The sequence below is a fragment of the Quercus suber genome, unplaced genomic scaffold (assembly GCF_002906115.3).
Source record: "Quercus suber isolate HL8 unplaced genomic scaffold, Cork oak 2.0 scaffold_202, whole genome shotgun sequence".
In the NCBI taxonomy this organism is placed as follows: domain Eukaryota; kingdom Viridiplantae; phylum Streptophyta; class Magnoliopsida; order Fagales; family Fagaceae; genus Quercus; species Quercus suber.
Genome location: NW_027069660.1, coordinates 435295 through 458379, shown reverse-complemented (window position 1 = coordinate 458379; position 23085 = coordinate 435295). Strand labels below are relative to the sequence as shown.

Sequence of the window (23085 nt, the reverse complement as noted above, 5' to 3'; positions counted from 1 at the left end):
TTTTGTGTTTTCAAATAAGATGTTTAGGATTTAAATATCCTTTCACCAATAATTAAATTACCCCTACGCATCGTTGACGTAATGATCACTCTACAAGCATAAGTATGGAGGTAAGAGTCAAAATTTAAGCCTCCATAGATTATTCTAGAGTAGAATTCTGTTTCAGATAAATAAAAAATTATAAAAGAACCTTCTCAAAATAAAATCAAATTCATTAATTATATAGATTAATTAATTCCATCATATCTTAGAAATACTTCCTAATTAAATGGTCAATAATAACTCATTGATTTAATTATTTAACATAGTAAATGATAATCTTCCTATTTATTTAGACAATGACTGCTATTAAAAAAACACTTAATAGCAATGAGATCTAAATGTCCACTTAAATTCATTGACTTTACTAAAAAAATAATAATAATAATACTAGAGATACAAACTTTTCTACAATAAATTTTACAAACAGCTGATATGGTGAATGGTTATTGGTAAATAAAAAAGTGATCTTAATGGTGGGCCTAGATGAAAATTAATAAAAAGTTGGTCACATCAACAATTTGTAAAAATGTTGTAAAATAATTTGTAAATGTAGCATTACTCAAAAAAAAAATTCATTGACTTAATTGAACTTTAATTACGTTCTCTAAGCTTGCTATTGAACTACCTTGTTAAAACCCTTTTTTTTAAGCCCAAAAAAGAAAAGAAAAAACAAAAAAAACAAAAAAAGTGGGAAAGTTCAAAGTTGAGTGGGTATGTAGTAGATAAATTGAAAACTCACTAGACAAGCCTATAAATAACTCAAAAAATAAGGGCTTCATCCACAACTTACAGCACAGAGAGAGAGAGAAACAATTTCCCTTTCGATATACTATAATAGTTTATATATTTTCCTCAATTATCTTACATATAAAACTGAATCAAGAATAACCTCACTGTTGCGACGCCTTTGGTAGTAGTACCAGTCTCTACTAGTTAAGCATCTCTCAACTCTCTCTCTCTCTCTCTCTCTCTCTCTCTTCCTAAAAAATCTCAACACCTCAACCTCAACTTCACGATCTAAATTAAAAGCTCTTTCTTTATCAAAACCTAGATCAGAAATATAGAGAGAGATAGAGATTTAGAGAGAGAGAGTGAGAGAATTAGGTGTCACATGAGAGAGGAGAGGACTGAAATGTCCAAAGACGACGATCGATCTCCACCGTTGGATCTTCGGGGAGCGGACATCGCCGAGTCGTCGAGCAAGACCCGGAACTGCGTGACCGGGTCGGGTCATGTCACCGGTTTGAATCCCATGGAGTTCCAGGCTCCGTACCCGGACCAAGTCCTCGAGAACGTCCTCGAAAACGTGCTCCAGTTCCTCACCTCCCGGCGGGACCGCAACGCCGCCTCATTGGTCTGCAAGTCGTGGTATCGGGTCGAGGCCCTGACCCGATCCGAGCTCTTCATCGGGAACTGTTACTCCGTCTCGCCCAAACGGGCCACGGCCCGGTTCTCCCGCGTCCGGGCCGTGGCCATCAAGGGCAGGCCGAGGTTCGCCGACTTCAACCTCATGCCGCCGGAATGGGGGGCCCACTTCGCGCCGTGGGTCGCCGCCTTGGGCTCCGCCTATCCTTGGCTCGAAAAAGTCTACCTGAAACGCATGTCTGTCACCGACGAAGATCTGAAACATCTCGCTGAGTATTTCCCTTACTTCAAAGAACTCGTCCTTGTTTGTTGCGACGGCTTTGGTACACGTGGCCTCGCCGTAATAGCCAAGAAGTGCAGGTACTCGTATAGTACAACTAGATCTATCTGAATATTTTTAATTTTTAATTAGGGTTTCTATTTGTGTTATCATTTTGAATGCAGATCTGTTATTATGGTTGGTTGTCAAATTTAGATATATTTGTTTATTAATTTTAGTAATCGAACCCTAAGTAGTAAATGTTGAGAATAGTGCTATATAATTGGAATTTTAGGTGTGGGAATAAAGCTTAGAGTGGTAATAAAGCTATAGTTGGTACTAATCTATGTTGATGTTTTTTTTTTTTTTTTCTTTTTAATAAATTAATTTATTTTAAATTTGTGGAATTTCAGACAACTGAGAGTGCTTGATCTGATTGAATCCGAGGTTGCGGAATCTGATATGGATTGGATAGGGGAGTTTCCGGAGAGTGGAATAACCTGTTTGGAATCTTTGATATTTGATTGTGTTGAGAGCCCAATAAATTTTGAGGCATTGGAGAGGTTGGTGATCAGGTCTCCATCTTTGAAGAAGCTGAGGTTGAACCGCTTTGTTTCGATTGGGCAGCTATATCGATTGATGGTGCGAGCTCCACAGCTTACTCATCTTGGAACTGGGTCGTTCAGTCTGCCCGAGGGTGTAGCTCACGGTGATCAGGAGCCCGATTATGAGTCTGCTTTTGCTGCGTGCAAGTCGTTGGTTTGTTTATCGGGTTTTAGGGAAATTACGCTGGATTACTTGTCGGCTATCTATGCTGTTTGTGCTAATCTGACTTCCCTCAATTTGAGCTATGCGAATATTAATGCGGAGCAACTCAAGACGGTCATATTTCACTGCCACAAACTGCAGACTTTTTGGGTGAGTTTTTGTGTGTTGGATTTTTTGCGTGGCGAAATAGTGATCAAGTTATGGATTTTGAAAGCTTACTTTTGGTTTTGTAATGCAGGTGCTTGATTCAATTTGTGATGAAGGGCTTCAAGCTGCAGCTGCAACTTGCAAGGACTTGCGCGAGCTTCGGGTTTTTCCTATTGATGCACGGGAGGATAGTGAGGGCCCTGTTTCTGACGTGGGACTCCAAGCGATTTCCGAGGGTTGTAGGAAACTACAATCGATTTTGTACTTCTGTCAGCACATGACAAATGCAGCTGTGGTAGCCATGTCAAACAACTGCCCGGATCTTGAAGTGTTCCGTCTCTGTATAATGGGGCGACACCGTCCTGACCATGTGACTGGTGAACCAATGGATGAAGGTTTCGGAGCCATTGTTAAGAACTGTAAGAAGCTCACTCGTCTCGCTGTGTCTGGTTTACTGACCGATCAAGCTTTCAGTTATATTGGAAGATACGGGAAATTGGTTCGAACATTGTCAGTTGCTTTTGCTGGAGATAGTGACTTGGGGCTTAAATATGTGCTTGAGGGCTGTCCTAGACTGCAAAAGCTTGAGATCAGGGATAGCCCATTTGGGGATGCAGCTTTGCGTTCTGGTTTGCATCACTACTACAATATGAGGTTCCTCTGGATGTCTTCATGTAGGTTATCTCCCCAAGGTTGTTGTGAGATTGCTCGAGCATTGCCCCGTCTGGTGGTGGAAGTGATCAGGGATGATGGGAACGTGATCAGGGGAGATTGTGAGGAGCACATTGATGATAATTTTGACATATTATACATGTATCGGTCTCTCGAAAGGCCAAGGGATGATGCCCCAAGCTTTGTAACCATCTTGCATTAAAAGAAGTCAATTGGCTGTTAGGTGGCTACCGAGCAAGTTGAAAACATTTTTATGGGAAAATTGAAGATGGCGGGTGACTTTTACATGACCCGCTTGAAGGTCCCTGAAATCCCTGTATGTCAAACAAATAAGGATTGAACAAGTCCTGTTCCTGGCTTGAGCAGGTGCAAGAGCATTCAAAGCAGAAGCAAGGTATTGGATCGTCCAATATCGTTCTATTGGTACGCTTCTAAATTTTATGTTTCTTTTGCTTTCATATTCGTTTTTATCATAAACGAAGGTTGCCAGAAGAGAAGGGGGGAGCGATTGTCAAGCTGCATTGAGAATTTAAATTATGAGTTTAACCTGGATCATATTATTTATCCTTCTATGAAGAGATGGAGATCGGTCTTGAAGAATTGGGGGTTCAGAATGGTGAATTTTCGAAGTTCTCTTCCATGCCACCAGTAGAGAAGCAGGAGCTAGTGTTCACTCGGGAAAAAAAAAAACTTAAGTCTGTTTATTTTGATTCAAATGGTAGTTAGTTTAAGCTGTAGCTGCTGAGAACTAAATGCCCAGGTTGATGCATCTCTTTCTCTTTCTCTTTCTCTTTCTAAGTGTTTGTTCTTTTCAGATGTGTTGTAGCACCTGACTGTTGAATTTATTATTGTTATTGTTAGCAAATGTGAGATGAGTAATAAATGCCAAAATATGCATGGACCATATGCCATATATATACTTAGTGGGACTCTGTCTTTGCCTCTTTTTTCTGGTTGTGGAATGATCAAATTGACTGTGAGGCCCATTAATGATGTATGGGAAGTGTTGCACAAGTACACGTTGCAGGACCCCCTTTTCATCTTCTCAAACATGTGTGATTCCATTTCACATATCATCAGAGAATCCCAAATTCACTTTGGGGCATTGGATCATGGTCCTGATCTTCTCTCAAATCCTTGGAGGAGACTTTCAAATTTAAAAATAATCAATCTGGAATGCCAAAGCTCAAGCCAGTGTCAATCTCACTCTTTGTTTGGGGTTTAACTTTGCTGAATTTTGAGTGTTTGAGTTGGTTTCTGACTTCTTCATGTACTCCTTCAGTATATAGTTTCTTCTACTTTCAATAGGTTGGGGAGGTGGGACCTATAAGTTTGATGATTTGTCACAACCCCTGCGTTTGCGTTATAAAGCAGCCAAGTCCACAATGAACTCTCTCTCTCTCACTCTCTCTCATAATTAAGATGGAAATCTATCTGCCTTCTTTGTTGGTATTCTCTCTGGCAGGGTAGTAAAAAGCAAGCTTATCATGAAAGTGGGATCTGACTGTGCAATTGAATAAGTGATGGGAAGCAAAGCTTCGGCTTTCTTTCCTGTCGATGATCCATCCTAGCTCTGTACCCAAGTGGACCAAACCCAATATGGTTTTTTTTTTTTTTTTTTTTTTTTTTTTTTTTTAAAGGCAAATGGGGGCATCTCTTCTATCTATCTATCTCTCTTCCTAGCTCTGTACCCAAGTGGACCAAACCCAATATGGTTTTTTTTTTTTTTTTTTTTTTTCTTTTTTTCCACTGGTTTAAAGGCAAATGGGGGCATCTCTTCTATCTATCTATCTCTCTCATAGGGTCAAATTGGGTCGGTTTACTTGGCAAAGAGGACAGTTAAGGATAAGAAGGGTGTGGGATTGAACAGAAGCCATAAAAAAAACATTGGAGTTTCAGTACTTATTAGAGAGCTTAGCTTATCCATAGCGCTTACGGTGGGAATAGTCCCTTAGGTGACCATTGCCAATGAATGATAGCCTCTGCTTTTTAATTATATCTTCTCAGTTTGCCTTTTATTTTTCTTTTTGAGCAACCATACCTGTCCCTTTGAGAAAAAGTGAAATTACAAACAAAAAAAAAAAAAATTTAAAATATGATAATGACGTTACACAAGGACGATAATCTGAATGACTCTCAATCTTAGCCGTTTGCTGAGTTAAACGACCCATTTTGATGGACCTATCTTACCTACTAGACATATATCAAAATCCATCATTTCGTAGATAAATATTCACCAAATTATGTGGTCCTGAGTGAATAAGCACATCAACCCCATTTGGTTAGCACATGCATTATACTGTTTACTAAGCACATATACATAATAATATGTTGCAATGACAAAAGTTAAGCTTCTTTGGGCTTGATTGGTTAAGACCCATCTCAAGCTCTGACCCACCACCTGATCATTGAGTGTGTGGGCCACGTGTACCGTTTGGGTGGTGGAATACATTAATGCCCCTTGTACACATTAAAAATATTCAATGTACAAAATCATGCATTTTATTAATAATAATATCATTGTTGTTTTAATATTAGTGGAGGGGCAGAGATCACAAGCTATAAGCCTATAACATACATATACATACAAGGAAACAAACAACGAAACCCAACTAATTGTCAGGTAGGTGCTAGTCCAGTGGGTGAAGTGGAGGGATGAGAGAGAAAAAATATAAAAGTCGGTGAAGCCACACAAAAAGGGTTTTTAGGGTTTTTTTATTTATTTATTTTTTATCTCTATTTTTTTTGTCTGTTAAGCACATTCATGGCTGAACTAAGCACGAGGTCAACCACTAAAGTATGCTCTCTCTGCTTCACCACTTTTATTAATAAATTTCCACTATTCTTTTTAAGTTTTCTTTTTCAAAATATATTGGCCTTTTTTCCTATTAATCTTGATTTTATGATATTACAAATTATGTTTAGGATATATGAACACTTTATTTAGAGTGCCGTACTCATGTCATACTTATTGTTTCATGTTATAATTTTTAAAAATTTGTTCGTGTAGCTGTGTCGTACCTGCATTTATATTCGTGCATCTTGCAATAAGCAATATGAAGCTTAATTTAGCATGAAAATTTACTTGGAAATATAATCACATAAATTCAAATTTGATAGTAAGCCTATGGAACGCTGTACATATAAATCCGATCGGATCACAAAAGTGATTGTATTAAACTATTAATATAATCTTTTTATTATATTAGAAGCTACTTGTCATATAGCATAGACATAGATTAACACTAACCTTATTTAATGACAACTGAATTAGATTAAAAATGTAATAAATATGTGTGTTTCGAAGAAACACGCCAAAACTCGTGGAGGAAAACTTTGTTGAGCTACTTATGCATGTGAAGGGCACGAGACACTGTTGTGTTGCTAAACATGACACGTTAAGAGGTTATATAATTTTAATTCATGTCAAAAGTGAAGATAAAGATGTGTACCTAAAGTGTTTGGAAATTGTGGGCACAATACTTTCGTAAAAACGAAAGCCTTTTTGTTTTGACACAAACCTAATATTTGACTTCACTTGGATGGAGTGCTAGAATTGTGAGGAAACATAACAAATGAGTACAACATTGAAGGATTTTTCCAAGTGAAAGCTTTAGTTACTTGCAGCAGTTGCATGTATGCTTTTAATAATTGTGTGTAAAATGTCAAAGAAAGAAATTCGAGGTAGATTAGTTGACATTAGAAGTTCTCAAGGTATTAACGTGTTATTACAAAATTGCTAAAAATGAGAGTGATTGTTTAACCTAGTAAAGAAAGGCTTAGAGAAATTATAAGTTTTCCAAAAGGCTTTTAATTTATTATTTGAAAACTTACAAATTAAAGAGTTCATAAAAGAAGTATATGATTCTTATGCCCTCAGTTCAATACCCACTAGCATCCTTGTTGAATGGATAATAACTATGGATCATCATTTTTATCTTTTGTAGATTTGGACTTGGAGGATAGAATGCTAACAAGAGCAAAGCTAGGAATTTGTGTTTGGAGGGCCAATGTAAAATGGAGCTACAAAGAGGCAAACATTCACGTGTTGAAGGTGGGGAGGCCAACGCTTTGTTTTTGGAAGTGCCAGCTCTTTAAAAAATTGAATAGGCTCTATTTTTACCTATTGTTGGAGTGTTTAAAAAAAAATTTGGGGCCCTCAATATTAATATGTTATTATGGTAACATTTAAAGAGAAAAGTCACTCTAATATCCCCTCTTACTGTTTTTTTTTCTTCTATAAAAAGAAGAAGAAAAGGAGCATATGATTTTGTCGCAGTAAGTGCTACTCCAATCCTCTATTTGAACAACAGTATCCTATGCCCCTCGATATCAAGGATGTAACCATAGCACTCGCTATTGAAATTTCTCCAAAGTTCTAAATAAACCTGATTTCCATACAACAGCCACCGTTTGGCGTGCCTCATCCAAGGAGATTTCTCTCATCGAGTAAGGTTAAAAAGAAGTGTCAAATCTGTAATCAGCAAATGATAAAAGGCATTTGCCGCAATCGACCAGTATGTTGTAGATTTACAATCTAGATGGAAGAGAAATACTTGGCCTTTGGCACATTCTTTGAAAACAAAGTGGGCACAACTTTTGTATAATAATTTGTCATTCTTTAACACAAATTTGTAATAATTTTTGTCATAATCTTAATATGTGTGAGTGTGACTGTGGGTGGTATATAAAAAATTATGTCTCACCAATTATAATCGCCCATATCATCAAGTTGCAACAAATAATTGTGGCAAATTTGATGGACTAAGAAGAACTGCATTTTGAATTATGATTTTTTTGGGGTTGTAAATCAACTTTCTTTAGAATTATTGGTTTTCTATTTGATGAAGCGATGCTGGATGCCTACCAAAGCTAGAAAAACCTGCAATGCCTTTTGTGTGTGTGTGTGTGTGTTTTTTTTTTAATAATGTTTTTTTTAGTGTGTGTGTTGGAAATGGGTGCCCGACTAACAACCCCAACATTTTTTGAAAAAAAAAACTTCAAGTCCTTATCTTTATTGATTTTATTTTTATATTAATTTGTGTTCATGGAAAGTTATTCAAGATTTTCATGTGTTACTTCTTTCACATATCTATTTAAGGTGGAAACGAATGGTAATATTGTAGGAAAAGAATTATATTCCTTTGAAATGGATTCACTCATGATTTAGATTAAATATTACAAATCTAAAGATGTATATAATGTCATATCATTTAAAAATTTAAAATGACATGTTACTTTGTAGTTTGTATACTGTCAAATTCAGTAAATGAAATCTAAACTGTGAAATAAACTTTTTTTCATTTTACTTTGAATGGAGAGTATCCTATTTCATATTTGTAACTCTTTTAGAAGCTATCGAATGTACTAATCTAAAATGTACCTCATATATCTCCACCCAAAAGAGCTCAAACACCAATATTTAGGTCAAACTATCATAAATGACTTTTATTAGCAAATTTGTGACATTGTTTAAGAAGTATCAATTAGGGGCAGATTGAGGCTCGACTATAGGTATCTCATCTCCTTTGGGATGGACAAAACTCCCATAGTACACAAGTTAAGGAAAATCAAGGTGGGGTGTGGTGGAAACATTTTGCCATTCCAAATTGAAATGGTGCTAGAAATAATGGGAGAAAGGGAGGGACACTAGTGAGTAGGGCTGTGAATGGTCAAGTTGAGCAAAGTATTAAAAGTTTAAAATTATTCATTTAATTTTACTTCAAACATGAGACCAGTTCAAGCTTATTTCCAAACTAGATTATATGTTCAATCATGGTTTGTTTTCTTTTTTCAAACAAGCTTAAGCTTGTTTAGGAGTTACTTGATTAATTTATTATTTTCTCATATATAGTAAACAATATGACTAAATTTTTTTTTACTACTTCACAAATTTATATTAATAATAAATTATAGTTGAAAATACATTATATATATATATATAGAGCCTCATACTTACGAATTTGTTTACAAACACATTATTATGTTTAAGTTTGTCTTGTTTAATAGTTGACCCTAAAATTAAGTTTGAACTTAGCTCATTTACTAGATAAAGGAATGTAAACAAGTATTATTTTGGGCTAACTCTAAGTGGTTCATAAAAAACTCGATTCATTTACAATCTTTGCAAACAGAGAGAGAGAGAGAGAGAGTGACGGTTTGGAGATGGTAATAGAATATTTATTAAAAAAAAAAAAAAATTTAAAATATGATATACACACACACGCACACACATACACTCAAGATCAGATAGATTTAGATATTCATCTCCTCTTTGGGGTGGAAAAAATTAGCGTTGAACCGGGATGGGATAAGACATTTTACCATATCCTTTAGCTATAATAATGCCAACGACCTAATGGCTTGGCCGCGTCCTCCTTCCTTTTGTTAGATTTATGTCAATGGTCCAATATCTTTCATCTAATACTTAGCCCCCCAAAAAAAACAAGCATTATTTTTTTTTTTCCTGTGTCGAATCACATTATTTTCAAAGAAAGTCAAATTTTTACACCAACTATCAAGGAAAAAGCATCTAAGTCTAATCTACTGTCAAGCTCCCTTAATCAGTCTAATTAAACAATAAACTTTGTCTTCTCAAAAAAAAGAAATAATAATAATAACAACAATAATGATCTTTTGTTTTTTTTCCCCCCTTCAAAAATATGAAAAAAACTATTTAGTCAAAGAATAATAAATTTTACTTAAGCCTGGTCCTATGGCACTCAATAGCTGAAACTAAAAAAGATAATAAATCATTTGAAAATTTTTGATGCATTTTTCTCTTTATTTTGAGCTCATCCTCCTATTAAGGTTTTAAAACAGTGAACTATCTCTATCAGAAATGTGGCTTTGAAAACCTGATAGTCTATATATAGATGTTTTTGCGTGCCCAATTTATATCGTAGATATGTGGGGGTCCTCAAACTTTCTTCAATTTTTTCTTCTCTGTTTATGAGGGACACCATTATTTCCCCTCTAGAAGATCTGGATTGAACCCACTTTAATTGTTATTGCACATTCAAAAAGGCACTGAAAGGTTCTATCAACTCCAATCCTTCATCATTCTCACCAAAAAAAAAAAACTCCAATCCTTCATAGCTCAAGAATTGTACCAATTGCCAATCATGATTTGAAGAGCATTGCCCCTTCCTTTCAAATTCAATCCCAACCATCAGATTTTCAAAAAATAAAAATTAAAAAAATTAAAATTAAAATCCCAACCATCCGTACATAAATTGCTATTAATAGCCTCTCTCTTTTTTTGGCTAAAGCTAATAGCAATTCTTACGCGCAAACTTTGATGCCAAGTATTAATTAATGTATTATTCCTTTTGATCTGGAGAGTTCATTGGCAACAAAGTGGAACTGGCTTCTATCTAGGAGTACGTGTCACTTGTAACAAATGTAACAATTATTATGGTATATATATATATATATTTTTTTTTTAATTGATGTAATAGGATTTGAAATCTGTTAACCATTAAAGAGATTGAAGAATATTTGGATTTGATTGTAGAAAACAAAATTTGTCATACGAAAAATACCATGTTTTCCAAATGATTTTTTGCTAGTTAATAATTTCGTGAACAATTTATATATACAAATTCATCATAAATATATAATACTAATACTAATAGAGAGTTAATTAATATTTTATTGCTATAAATATATATATCAAATTTCATGCCAATAAAATGTAGCGATCGTTATGTAAAAGTAAAGTGTCAAGTTGTGTTTATACGAAAACTATTTTAGCAAATTATGATAACTATATATTTGTTCTTATCTTCTTATCTAGCTTTCATTTGTCTTCTTTTACTGCTCTATAAAAGAAGAAAAACTCTTGTTTATTTGCTATAAAGAAAAAAAAATGTAAAATGAGTTTCTTTTTGTTGTATTATGACAACAAAGGATTTGGTCAAATTTAGTTAACTATATCACAAAAAAATGGTAATCTAATTGGCATACATGAAAGCTACGAGTTAAAGAAGAGCAAAGAAGAGAAAAAAATTTGAAAAAGATGAAAATGGAATAAAGGATAAGATTGTTAATAAGATCCTTAGCTTTTGGTATTGCTAAAATCAGTATAAAAAATATATTCGTGAAAGTGATTTCATGCATAATACAAACGCATTTTAGCAAATAGAACTATCGCTCGTTAGGGACGTGGCCACTTGAACACCAAATTGGGAAGTTGGGTCAACATCCAACAACGGTTGTTCATAGAGACACTTGAAGAGTAATACTTTCTGGGGTCAATGATCTTTTTAATCTCTTAAAAATCAATATGCTTTCATACCTGAGAGTTTGAACAAATAGCTATGCCCACTTGACACTTGTGGAATATATTAAAAATCATATAAAAAACAAAATAGAGGGTGAGGCTCCAATGCTATGAGAAAGGATCGTAGGCCTTTTTAGATCCATGATTTGAAAGAGAGAGCTTGAAGGAATCTACTAATCATTTCTCCTTCAGAACTATGAAAATTCCGCCACATCTAGTCCTTCTTAGATTATTATTTTTTTTATTTTTTTTATTTTTTTTTTATGGGTGATGCGTACAAACAGTGACTTTGAATTTTCACATTATATGCATCTAAAAAATTCTTTGATATTCCACTCATTGAGGAGGAAAAACCACCCTTTCAGGAGAAAGTGGGGTGGTCACCTTGCATCAAATTTGGCCTTTCAGATAAAGAAAAGAAAAAAAATAATTTAAAGTAGTGTTTCAGGTTTCAGCTTCAGCACTGGTCAAAGAGGCTTGAAAAGAATTTTCTGATTTTTTTTTTTTTTTTCTTGTGGAGCCCATTTTAGTCATGATTGACATACGCTCTTTCTACATAACCAAACATTAATATCAAGAAGCATCCACATAAAAGAAAGAAAACTCCAAGCTTGAAGACAAGCCTCCACCAAACTTCAAAGAGAAAGAAAGTAAAGTTAATCCTGATAAGGGAGATCATCCTCTCAATCTGTCTCTCTCAACCCCACCACCAAAAAAAAAAAAGGAGAGAGAAGACCTTTTTACATATATCCATTCAAATTAGTAGTCAAATATATATGCACTACAATCCCACAAAGTGTCAATCATAATTTTATAGTTTATCAACAAACAACTATCTAAATATGAAGTTAAGCAATGATTTTTTTTATGAATGTGATAAGACTTAAAATCTATGACATGTTTCATGATAATTACTCTTTCTCATTAGACGTTAATGGGTTTCTTATTCAAGTCTCTTATTTCTGCCCAAGCCCCGTTAAGGAAGAATTGCGGGGAGTAAAACAAAAAAATATATATATGTTGATTCTCTCCCACAACCGACCAAAAAGGGAAGGGCTTTTATCCCCGAGGTAGGAAAATTCTACCTTTCCGGTCATTCTAGATACAATTTCTAGATACAATTTTAAAATATTAGATTTTCTTTTATTTAAATTGGCGGGATTTGAACCCAAGTATGTTATTCAAGGGCAAAAAACTTTTATTAGTTAAGCTAACTAAAACTCATAACAAGAAAATTCTTGATCCATTAGCTTATAAAGCAACCTACCATTAGTAGATAGCTCGTATGAAAGCTTTTGTCTTTAATAAAAATGCTACCAACCAATGGCTGTGTTCAATGGATGGACAGCTACAGGACTGAGGCAGAGCTCATAATACTCAAATCTTCAAGAAGCGGATTTTGAAAAAGTTTATCTTACAATCATGCAAAACAAATAGTGGAATTGCTTTACAAGTAAAGACATGCCAAGTTGAAATACGTTTGAATTGAGCTATAATAATTATCATCTACAGAGACAAGACTTAGGGGAACAGATGTAGAAGAAAAAAAAAACAACAGGAATATGATGATACAAGTATTGACGCAATACGGAGTAGAATTATTAAAAAGACTTGTCATGTTGTGTTTCAGAGTTGATTCTACCAGCACAAATTATTAAAAAGTGAGTCTTCCAGCACATATGATTCCCTATACAAAAAACCATTTAGGAGATATTACTCCCAAGCATAGATCATAGGACAACTAGAACAGTGGCAACAGCTACAGCCTTGAGTAACCAAATATTTGGCAGTATTTCAAAACATTGATCCACAGATCCATTTTATTACCCAGAAGCAGTCCCACAATAAAGTATACCTTACACAATAAAGATTTGTAGACCCTGCATAGAAGATTCATGGCATTACAACTGAGGTAATTATACTTAAAAGATGACAAGATATGTAAGAATCCATCTGTGTGATTTGTTCAAAAACTTTCCTCTACAGATTATGCATTAGTCTAATCACTCTTGGATATACACGTACGCTCACAAAGTCGTGGTTCATCACCTACAGTTGCTTTGAATGAAGATTGAACTTATAGTCAAGGAGCCAACCGCTCAATTTTCCACACTTGTTGTCCATTGATTTCATGAGGAGAATACTGCAACCTGTCAGGAAGACATAACAATAATAAGGATGAGACATGTAAAAGAATCCATTTAAGTTTCTAAGGAATCATTCATTAAAATAAAAGTTTCAATGGACTCTTTGAGATACATTTTGAAATATATGAAACACATCTCTCTTGTACAATTTGTGCTTGAACTGCCGCAAGCATGAGTTCCATGTATCAAAGGTAAAAGAAGCAACAAGTAAACAGGACATGACACAGATATTGTGAGTGGAATCCATGAAGCTCAAATCCAAAACTTTATGCAGAAATTTGGAATCCATCATGTTCATTGGCCCCTTAGTTGGATTTCCAAGACTATAGGAAACATATACATGACCCTATGTTACCTAAGGCATGGATTGTACGGGTACATGAAACGTGGTACACATTATTGAAATTTTTTAACGATGGGTTTGCTTATATACAACTTATATATTTATATATATACATAACATTAGAAATTAAAATTAATAAGAAAGTTACTTATCAAAAAAAAAAAAAAATGATAAGAAAGTCCTCTCAAGCTATCATATTTGTAATTTTAGCTTGATTCCATCCAAGGACCTTATAACAAATGTAAAATATTAATGTCACATTAACTATTGTCCTTCAAACGTGGGAAGAATGAAAGATGTCACATAAACTATTGTCTTTCAAACGTGGGAAGAATGAAAGAAAAGAAACTTTTGGATAATGAAAGATGGTGTATTGGAACAGATCTCAACTGAGTGATTTGGAATGCAGTTTATGAGGGTAGCAGTTTATTACGATAAATCTGACATCACATTTAGTTTGATCACCAGATTCACCACTAGACACAGAATCACATCTACCCTCAAGATGGACAAAATATTTTGGTCTGCGGCTCTATGATCAAACCATGAAATGATATCAATCAACAAAATTCACTGACAGGTTATGGATCCAAGACAAACCCAATTTGGATTTTAAAATTTATACCACAGATCCAGTGTAATTCTACTCAAACCTCTATAAAAGGTGCAGTCCCAGGATATATGAACCCAAATTAAACCAAATTTGGCCCAAACCAGCTCCATTTATGCATTGCAAGCCCATCACAGAAATTGTAGCAAGAAAATGGAATAAAAACCACCTTTCATAAATGGGATGGAAACCACCTGTCATGCAAGCGAGACTTCTGTCCTTGCCAAAACTCAAACAGCTCTGGTTTAAGCCTATATCCTCCCCAGTGTTTAGGTTTTGGAATCAAACTTCTGCAGAGACAAAATGAAAATAAATAAATAACAAGAAGATTCTTATTTCAAATTTCTCTTAACAAAAACAAGAAGATTTTTATTTCAAATTTCTCCCATGGTAGTTTTATTTTTAGGACAGTTCTCTCTTGGGTAGTGACGGGTGGGGAAAGTACTTAATATTCTGACATTTGTGATGAACGCTCAAAGGTTTAATCCAATGAAGGTTGGAAATTTACTGCAAAAATTTTCACTTTTGGTACATGGCATACACTTCTATTCAGAACCAGACAAGGGACCACCATCTGAAGTTAATTCAATGACATAGCATACATTTGTGATCAAGTGTCTCTAACAGAATGCTTGCACAAGCCAAATTGTCAAAAGTAAAAATTAAAATCCAACAACTTACCCTCCTTCAACACCACCACCCCCTGCTCGGCATGTGGCAAAAATTAAAGTGGGGAAAAAAAAACAAAGAAACTTACCCATCAGAAAATTTTTCCTCTAGTTCTTTATGTTGTTGGAGTAGAACATGCCTTCCAGGCACTACGGTGCTCTGAAGAAAGCAAGATGATGATCTCATAAGTTAAAGCAAACATGTTATCAATATCCGTGGGAGAAAAATAAATCTTGCAGTCAACTAAATTCAGAAGAAAGGCAGATAAAATGCTCTTATTCTTAAAGAATTTTAAGTTTCTCAAATAACGCTCTCCATCCAAATTTAATTACTTTGAAACTCTTACAGCATTACCATCTTAAGTCAATAAGATACCCACTAATCTTTTTTTTTCTTTTTCTTTCTTTCTTGTTAGCAAATTACTCATGCACCCAATGGGTCTTGAATCCACAATCTCACCTTCCATCCTATTATAGAAGGGAAGGAGGTGATATTAGAAATTCTTAGAACATTACCTCCTTGACCCACTTTTTTTTCCCCCCTCTTCATATATGTTTGAGTTTTAATTCTTTTATGATACCTACTTTATACAGTTTTTCAACAACACTTTATACCATTACAACAACCATCTTCTGTAACTTTGTAATAATGCCAGATCTTAAGTAATGTAAAAAGGAAATTAAAGAAACATATTAATATAATAAAGAATAACAGAAGAAGAAGAAGAAGAATTATGCTACAACTTGTTGATCTTCTCTGTTCCACATAAAAGGTTGTTTGAAAGTTTTGTTTTGATTGTTTGTTTGTTTTTTTTACCACACATTATAATTATTGTACATAATTGAAATGTTTAAAGTCACCTATCAAAAAAACATAGTTGAAATGTTTAAAGTCTCTAAAATTACTGCAAAATATATGCAACAATCTTTTTCAAAGAAAAAATGAATTTGCACAAGCTTCATGTGTACAGTAAAGCTAGTATTCAATATCAATAATGATAAATATATAGTGAAATAAACCTGCTTGCTAACTATTGCTCCAATCTGACTTCCTCGAGGACGGCTATGAAAGTACTGCTCAGATTCCTCATCAGAAACTCTCTGCACAGATCCTTCCACTCTTACCTAGAAATTAAACTTTATTAAATCTGGTCTTCATCCAGGAATACTAATAAGGAATTGTCTTCATAGGGCAAATGTTACGCATTGAAACATGGCAGCTTGGTAAAGGTTAAGTTACATTGTCTAAAGATCTAATATAAAGTCCCATACTGATCTGCAATGTTCTTTCAGAATTCCCAAAGAGATGTACTTCCCCATAAGCATTCACTAGGAAAACTTCAAATATTAACTAATTGCAAAAGTGCAGTGATCATAATTCATATAATTAGGGTGATGCAAGGCACTAGGCAGCGCACCCAAATCCCTCAAATGGTGAGACACATTCCTGTAAATTAACCCTCAACCCCACTCTACTACTGCAAGAGTTAGGCCCTTCTGTAGTGGTACTTTGAGTTAAGTAATGTGTTTGAGCTTGGTGAGAGAGTGTAATTAAGTGTGTGTGTGTGTGTGTTTTTAACAGATAGTTTGTTTCTTAAAAAAAAAAAAAAACCCCTCAGGTCTGTAGATTTGCTTGAGCCTGAGCATAATGCTCTAATTATCAGTCATTTGCCAACTAAGTAAGCTGTTTTTTTAAATATGTATATCTTAACAATCGAGTTTTCTCACCTTTTCAGGTGTACGTACATATATATTAATCATGGGGAACATATACAATTTGTCTAGTCTAGAAACACTCATGCAGTTGCTGCAATGCCTGTTAGAATGATGTGACGCTGGCACCATGTTTTGGATGCTTAAAATCTCTCTCTCTCTCTCTCTCTCTCAGTAAGTCACTCTGTTTGATACAAATCCACCATTTGAGGTTGATAATAAAAAATAAAATACTCAACAATCAGAGCACCAAATTGAATCAATGCCCAACTGTTGAGGCTTTAAATGACCCAAGAAAAACCAGCTGGAGTGCTGGAAAGCCAGTACTATCCCATGCAGACTCCTGCATTGCTCTTTGGCACTGATCCAAATTCTAGCCCCAAAACAACAACGTAAGTTCACAGTACCTGATATTCCAAAAATAAGGACTATAATATTTTCTAAAATCAAGGAGCATCCTAGGAACTCTACGCCAAGTCTACGGATCGTTAAGTGGATAATTTTTGCAGGAGGGTTAACCAAATTGCATCAAAGTAAACTAAACGTCAACAATAACCATTATGGTAAAAAGAAGCCTGTGAAGGATAAGTAAATTGCTACAAGGAGTAAAGCTACTACCAATTTTAAGATGAAAGTCCTACAAATTGACATGACAATGAATGTGATTGGTTACATATCCAAAAAATAAAAAATCTGGTCACTGTCACATCAACAATATGATAAATAAATTTCTTTTTTTCACATTGAGGCTAAAAGTTAACACATCAGCTCATAAGGCACATGTGATAAAATTTGCAGCGTCCCTAGTAATCTAGCATCACTCTATTAGGAATTGGTGGATTAGTAAAATGTGAAAGCTTGAATCTGTATTCCATTCATAGACTTTTGACAATACATTCCGAAATAGGGGCCATATTTCAAGAATTGACTAGACTTTGCTACAAGTCCCATTTATCTATTTCCAAGTGGCTCAAGAAGATTATATGATATATTAATCCAGGTCAATTCAGGCTGAAGTTACTCTACTGGTGTTCAGCATCATGTAAATATCATACTACTTTGCATGAGTCATGTGAGAATATAATAATCTGCCTCATCAAATTTCAGAGTAAAAACTGTTCTATTTTTTATTTTTTCATAGTCTAATAGTTGATGGTGGGGGGATTTGAACCCTGAATATCTTCATTGGAAACACTAGGAGATACTATTTGAGCTTCAAGGCTCGTGGTGAGTAAAAAAAATTCTACAGATTGTTATAACTAATGATTAATTATCACATGTCCTTAGCTAATGGGAAGTGGTAAATTTAAACATTTTATTTTTTTATTCTAAACACTCAGTAGTACAATTACCTGACGATTAAGACCATCCCAATAGAAAAGCAGTGATGCGTGGGGATTATCAGATAAGTCATGTGCCTTTCGACTGTCATAATTGGTGTACCTGCATATAGTGACAGCAGAAGATAAGAAAAGAACAATCAATTTAAGGAAAATATAGTCAACCGTATGAACTACTAAAACAGTAACAGATACAAACCAGACAAAACCATCCTTATCAACTCCTTTTAGCAATACCATTCGTGATGACCTAAAGCAGAAAGTAAGATGAAGTGGAGTAATTAGAAAAGGTCAAAAAGTTCCATATATATAATTTCAAAAATTCATATAAATATTAAAAAGGATAAACATGCTGATAATCATCAAATCACCATATCAACTACTATAGAGAAATCCAAGGACACTAGTGATATTATGTATATAGGGACAGTGTATTAATGAGTTCAAGTCATACCTAGTGTAACTTTTATCAAAATTTCATCACTAAATAACTTTATATTGGATACGTTTTTTTGACAAATCCATTATTAGATTAAATGTCTTTCTATAACCTTCATGCTTGCAAAATATCAAGATGGTCAAAGACCAATAACTATCTAATTCGTAAAAATGTTTAAATATGTAGTTTTTGGTTTTTCAAACTATACTAACTTTGTATGTGTCTATCCTTATTGTCATATATTTTGTTCCCAGCCAGTCCTAACCTCAGGAAAAGGGGTTGCTATAGATTGATGGCCACCTTAAAATTTAGTTACTCTATTATAAATGGACCACTACAGATACTTGGGGCATCCTCTACTAGTGATGCACTACATTGGATATGAGTTCTAATATAATAGAATGGAGAAAAAGAATACATATGGCGGACCCTGACTAATATATTAAGGATCCATAACCAAGCCCAAAAAATTTGGGACTAAGGCTTTATTGTTATTGTTATATTTTAAGTAATACTCAAAAAATGAATTTATGGATCTAAGAGTAAATAGCATCCAATTAATATGAAATTTGGTGTGTACATTAAGAACAAAAAGAACATATAACCAATAATTAGATTAAATCTAATTAAAATTTATTTAAGTAGGGTAACATTAACAAAAAGTTACACATGATAAAAACAAAAAATGATTAGGCAAGAAGACCTATAATATAGCAGCACACAAATTGAGCTTTTCCTTCACTTGGGGGGGGGGGGGGTAAATTTTTGAAGGTTCAGAACCAAAGTCCTTCATTTCAAAGGTCTAGAAAGCAACTCCAAAGTGAAAAATTAACTGGCTGTAACGCATAAATGGATATCTGAGCTCCCCCTGTTAAGAAGGGTGCTGCTTTTATCATCTTCAAAATACAGGAAACTATTATGGACAACATAGAAAAAAATGGTGAACTATTATGGGGGCTGAATCAACCAAATCACACATTAACACAACATAATAACATATTTCTTAATATCTGTGCAAGCATGTTGAATTATAATGGAAACCAGTGTTGAATTTGACACATTTTATTACTTTGAAGTATTAAGATTTAGGTTCCCATGTAAATCAAATGGTCACTTTTCAACAGGAAGCGAAAAAAACAAAGGAGTTGAATATTACGGTTTTCCATCCTTCCCAGCAGTTGACAATGCCATAGCATTTGGTTCCTTCAAGCTAGCAGCCACTGCATCATCAAACCATTTGCAAAACTGCAAGATAACTAACAGCTTATTAATGATATGATAGATGGCCATTAGTTGATGTTGCTTTCTGAAACAAGGATTTTGCTATTGATTGTGACAAATCACGGCCAATAAAAAAAGGTCTCATGTATAAACCTTAAAATTCACTATTCAGCTCAAAAGCATGAAGACAAAAGTAGATTATGATATATATGATCAGTGATATAGTTTTGATTTAATTAATACCTGATCAATTGGATCTGCCTCCACTTGTTCCTCGAGGAGTTCTGGGGAAATATAATTCTCTCTAAGAGCTGATATATCAATTTTTGGAGCCTTTCCAATTCGGACACACATGGAAGTTCCAGGATATGGTGGAAGACGAAGCTTATACTTATCTGCAACAGATGGTGGGACAAATCTACCGCCTAGAAAGTGCTGTGGACCACAAAACTTCTTCGCACACAACTTTGGAGCAGTCAAAGAAACCTAGAAAATACCAAAGTCGCATTGCTCAGTATATTCAATGTGTATGTGCTTGCACACAAGTTCATGTAACATATTTCACTTTTTTTTTTCACAACTTGCTAATGTGATGAGTTGTGAGTGATGGACAATCACTTACTTGGACCCACTATCGACATCACCTCTAGTTATTACCATTCACAACTTGTCACTTAAGCAAGTTGTGAATAAGTTCTGTCACTAGACTTTCTCATACACACACACACACACACACACACACACACACACAAAATTGAGATTTCCGTTAGAAACATACCAACATGTCAGGTTTAATGCCTTCACCACCAATGTCTCCTTCTTCAACATGCCACCCAGACGGAATGTCTATAGAGACAATAACAGGGGATTTTTGGTGTGTTTGATCATGATCTCGTAAAGAAACCAATCTTTGGATAAGATCATCAAAAGGTGGCCTGGGGATGCCTAAAGGAATTAAAAACTACTTGAGTTCGATAACACAATATTAGACGAGAAGTTTCCAATCAAACACCATTACCATCATCACCCTCAATCATTTACCAATGAAACCTAAAATATCAGAGATAAGTGATGCAACAATAACTTGTTGAGTTGAGCTTTTTTAAAGAAGTATTATACTATTATTAACTTGTCAAAGACATAGGAAAGTGAAATTCAATACGATTGCCTAGTCCTAAATAATAAAATAACATCCAATGCAGAGTACCCGTATAAGCATAAAAGTTAGAAAACACTTAAAAAAGAAAACGAGATAATTACCATGGAATGAGAATCCAAACATTGCATCAACTAGAATGTCAAAGTCCTTTGATAAGTCCAAAGGAAGATCTTCAACTGACAAGAAAGGGACAGACAGTGATTCCAGCTACAAAATTGACAACATCAAATAAGATAGTTTCCAACAAAATATATAATCAATTTTCCATGAAAAAGAAAAGGTAGAGCCATCCATACATACCTGAGTGACCAAACCAGAATAAAGAGGTTTGGGAGTACGCTTTGGATAACAAACAGACGGTTTGTAACCAAAGTGATAAAGATGACGAGCAGCCACGAGTCCATCACCACCATTGTTCCCAGGGCCGCAAATTGCGAGCACACGCTTATACTCACTCGGTTTGTAAACCTAAAATTGAAAACAAAACAAAATTGGGTTTTCACGTTTCTAAAGAATAGCCCTTTGGACTGGCCTCTAGCTAGTAAACAGAGCAAAAGCAAAATTGGATTTTCACAGAGACAAATCATCAAACAATTTGAATGCAATTGCAAGCCTTAATATATTCCTAACACAAACGCATTACCTCTGCTATGGATGCAGCTACGCTTAAGCCAGCCAATTCCTAAACATCATAAACAAAATTAAATTGAAAAAATGTGAAAATGACAAAAAGGCAAAGAAGAATTGAATTATGAGTGAGTGAGTGAGTGATTGAGCTTGACCATAAGCTGATCGACGCTAAACCCGAGAGGACCCATGAGGATCTCATCGATCTCGGCGGCTTCACGCTGCGTGAGATAAGATATAGAGTCTGGGTTTTGGATTTGAACCGCTCTGTCTGCCATTTTTGCACTGGGCTTTGTACAAAATGCACGAATTGAGAGACTCGGAATTGGAGTGAGAAATGCCTAGACAGAAAGAAAGAAATAGAGTGAGTTAGTTAGTCGGTAGTTAAAATGTTAGTTATAGAGAGAGAAAGTGTAGAGAGAGAGAGAGAGAGAGAGGATTACCGGGGAGAGTTTATTATTGGAGAGAGCGTTGTGGTGGAAAGAGCGAGAAGGTTTCAGAACGTTGGAGTTAAAAATGAGAGGGAGTGAGGATTGGTGAGTACCGAGGAATAGGCATGTCATGGTTCGGCTTTTGCGTGCCAACGATGACCACATGGTTTTTCATGTATGTATATGTACGAATGGTAGTAGATTTTGTTTGTGTTTTTGCTTTATGAGTTGAGTTTAGTGTTGTAACTTTTTTGCATCTCTAATCTCGAATGGGAGGATAGGGTGAGAAGTCAGAAATGGGTGATGCTCTGCTTTTTGTTTAAATTCAGTATTGAATACTCAGGGCAGACGAATATACAAATGGGTTATTTTGATGTGTCTCCCTGTTTTTGTTGCTTGCCTCTATCACCGGCTACAAAATTTGCAGTTTTGCGGAGTTAGATTGGGGGTCTGATCTTAAGTCAAAAAAATAAAAAATAAAAATAAGAGGGACTAGTGAGAGAATGCTTGTAACTCAATAATTGATTATGTTTTCAATAGAAATATTTATAATTTAAACATTTCTAATAACTTAAATAATTTATCAAATAGTTATTGTGTTGTTAAAAATCTTGTAATTTAGTGGCATTATTTAACCTCTTATACGAACAAAACCAAAGTTCAAATTATTTTCTTCCATTTATTGTAACAATTGAACTCTCTCTCTCTCTCTCTCTTGTCTATTTTTACTAAAAATAATTTTTAAGAGGATAGAAACATTAAATATTTTGCCTTGAGAGATGATTTATTAATCAAGAAGATACTTTGTGAACAAACAATGGATAACCATCCTTATGATACATCTCTCTCT

General features: G+C 34.7%; 2 protein-coding genes across 3 annotated transcripts; one reads left to right on the top strand and one right to left on the bottom strand.

The window, feature by feature from the left end:
* Positions 1-861: 861 nt before the first annotated feature.
* Positions 862-4176, top strand: LOC111997031 (transport inhibitor response 1-like protein). The gene is made up of 3 exons (XM_024029070.2): positions 862-1767; positions 2080-2584; positions 2673-4176. The coding sequence occupies exons 1-3, from the start codon at positions 1154-1156 to the stop codon at positions 3453-3455; spliced, it is 1902 nt and encodes a 633-aa protein (XP_023884838.2). The 5' UTR covers positions 862-1153; the 3' UTR covers positions 3456-4176.
* A 9143-nt stretch (positions 4177-13319) lies between these two features.
* Positions 13320-22620, bottom strand: LOC111997060 (pyridoxine/pyridoxamine 5'-phosphate oxidase 1, chloroplastic). Of its 2 annotated transcripts, none has more exons than XM_024029106.2 (14): positions 22248-22620; positions 21960-22145; positions 21821-21859; positions 21478-21645; positions 21279-21384; positions 20797-20963; positions 20262-20504; positions 19954-20042; positions 18558-18608; positions 18371-18461; positions 16326-16430; positions 15395-15465; positions 14807-14927; positions 13320-13687 (listed from the first exon to the last, which is right to left on the bottom strand). In XM_024029106.2, exons 1-13 carry the CDS (start codon positions 22398-22400, stop codon positions 14810-14812), a joined length of 1587 nt encoding a protein of 528 aa, XP_023884874.2. In that variant the 5' UTR covers positions 22401-22620; the 3' UTR covers positions 13320-13687; positions 14807-14809. The 2 variants fall into 2 exon arrangements, with proteins under 2 accessions (XP_023884874.2, XP_023884873.2); XM_024029105.2 differs by having other exon boundaries at positions 14832-14927; positions 22248-22617.
* Positions 22621-23085: the final 465 nt, after the last annotated feature.

What these genes read in the sequence shown, in the direction of transcription:
- LOC111997060 (XM_024029105.2), bottom strand. Translation starts at nt 22,400, where the DNA reads ATGTGGTCATCGTTGGCACGCAAAAGCCGAACCATGACATGCCTATTC. An exon ending in TAGCTGCATCCATAGCAGAG is followed by an intron (nt 21,646 to 21,820) that starts GTAATGCGTTTG and finishes TTTCAATTTTAG; the next exon opens with GTTTACAAACCGAGTGAGTA. An exon ending in AGGCAGATCCAATTGATCAG is followed by an intron (nt 20,043 to 20,261) that starts GTATTAATTAAA and finishes GTTATCTTGCAG; the next exon opens with TTTTGCAAATGGTTTGATGA.
- LOC111997031 (XM_024029070.2), top strand. Translation starts at nt 1,154, where the DNA reads ATGAGAGAGGAGAGGACTGAAATGTCCAAAGACGACGATCGATCTCCA. An exon ending in GTAATAGCCAAGAAGTGCAG is followed by an intron (nt 1,768 to 2,079) that starts GTACTCGTATAG and finishes GTGGAATTTCAG; the next exon opens with ACAACTGAGAGTGCTTGATC. An exon ending in ACAAACTGCAGACTTTTTGG is followed by an intron (nt 2,585 to 2,672) that starts GTGAGTTTTTGT and finishes TTTGTAATGCAG; the next exon opens with GTGCTTGATTCAATTTGTGA.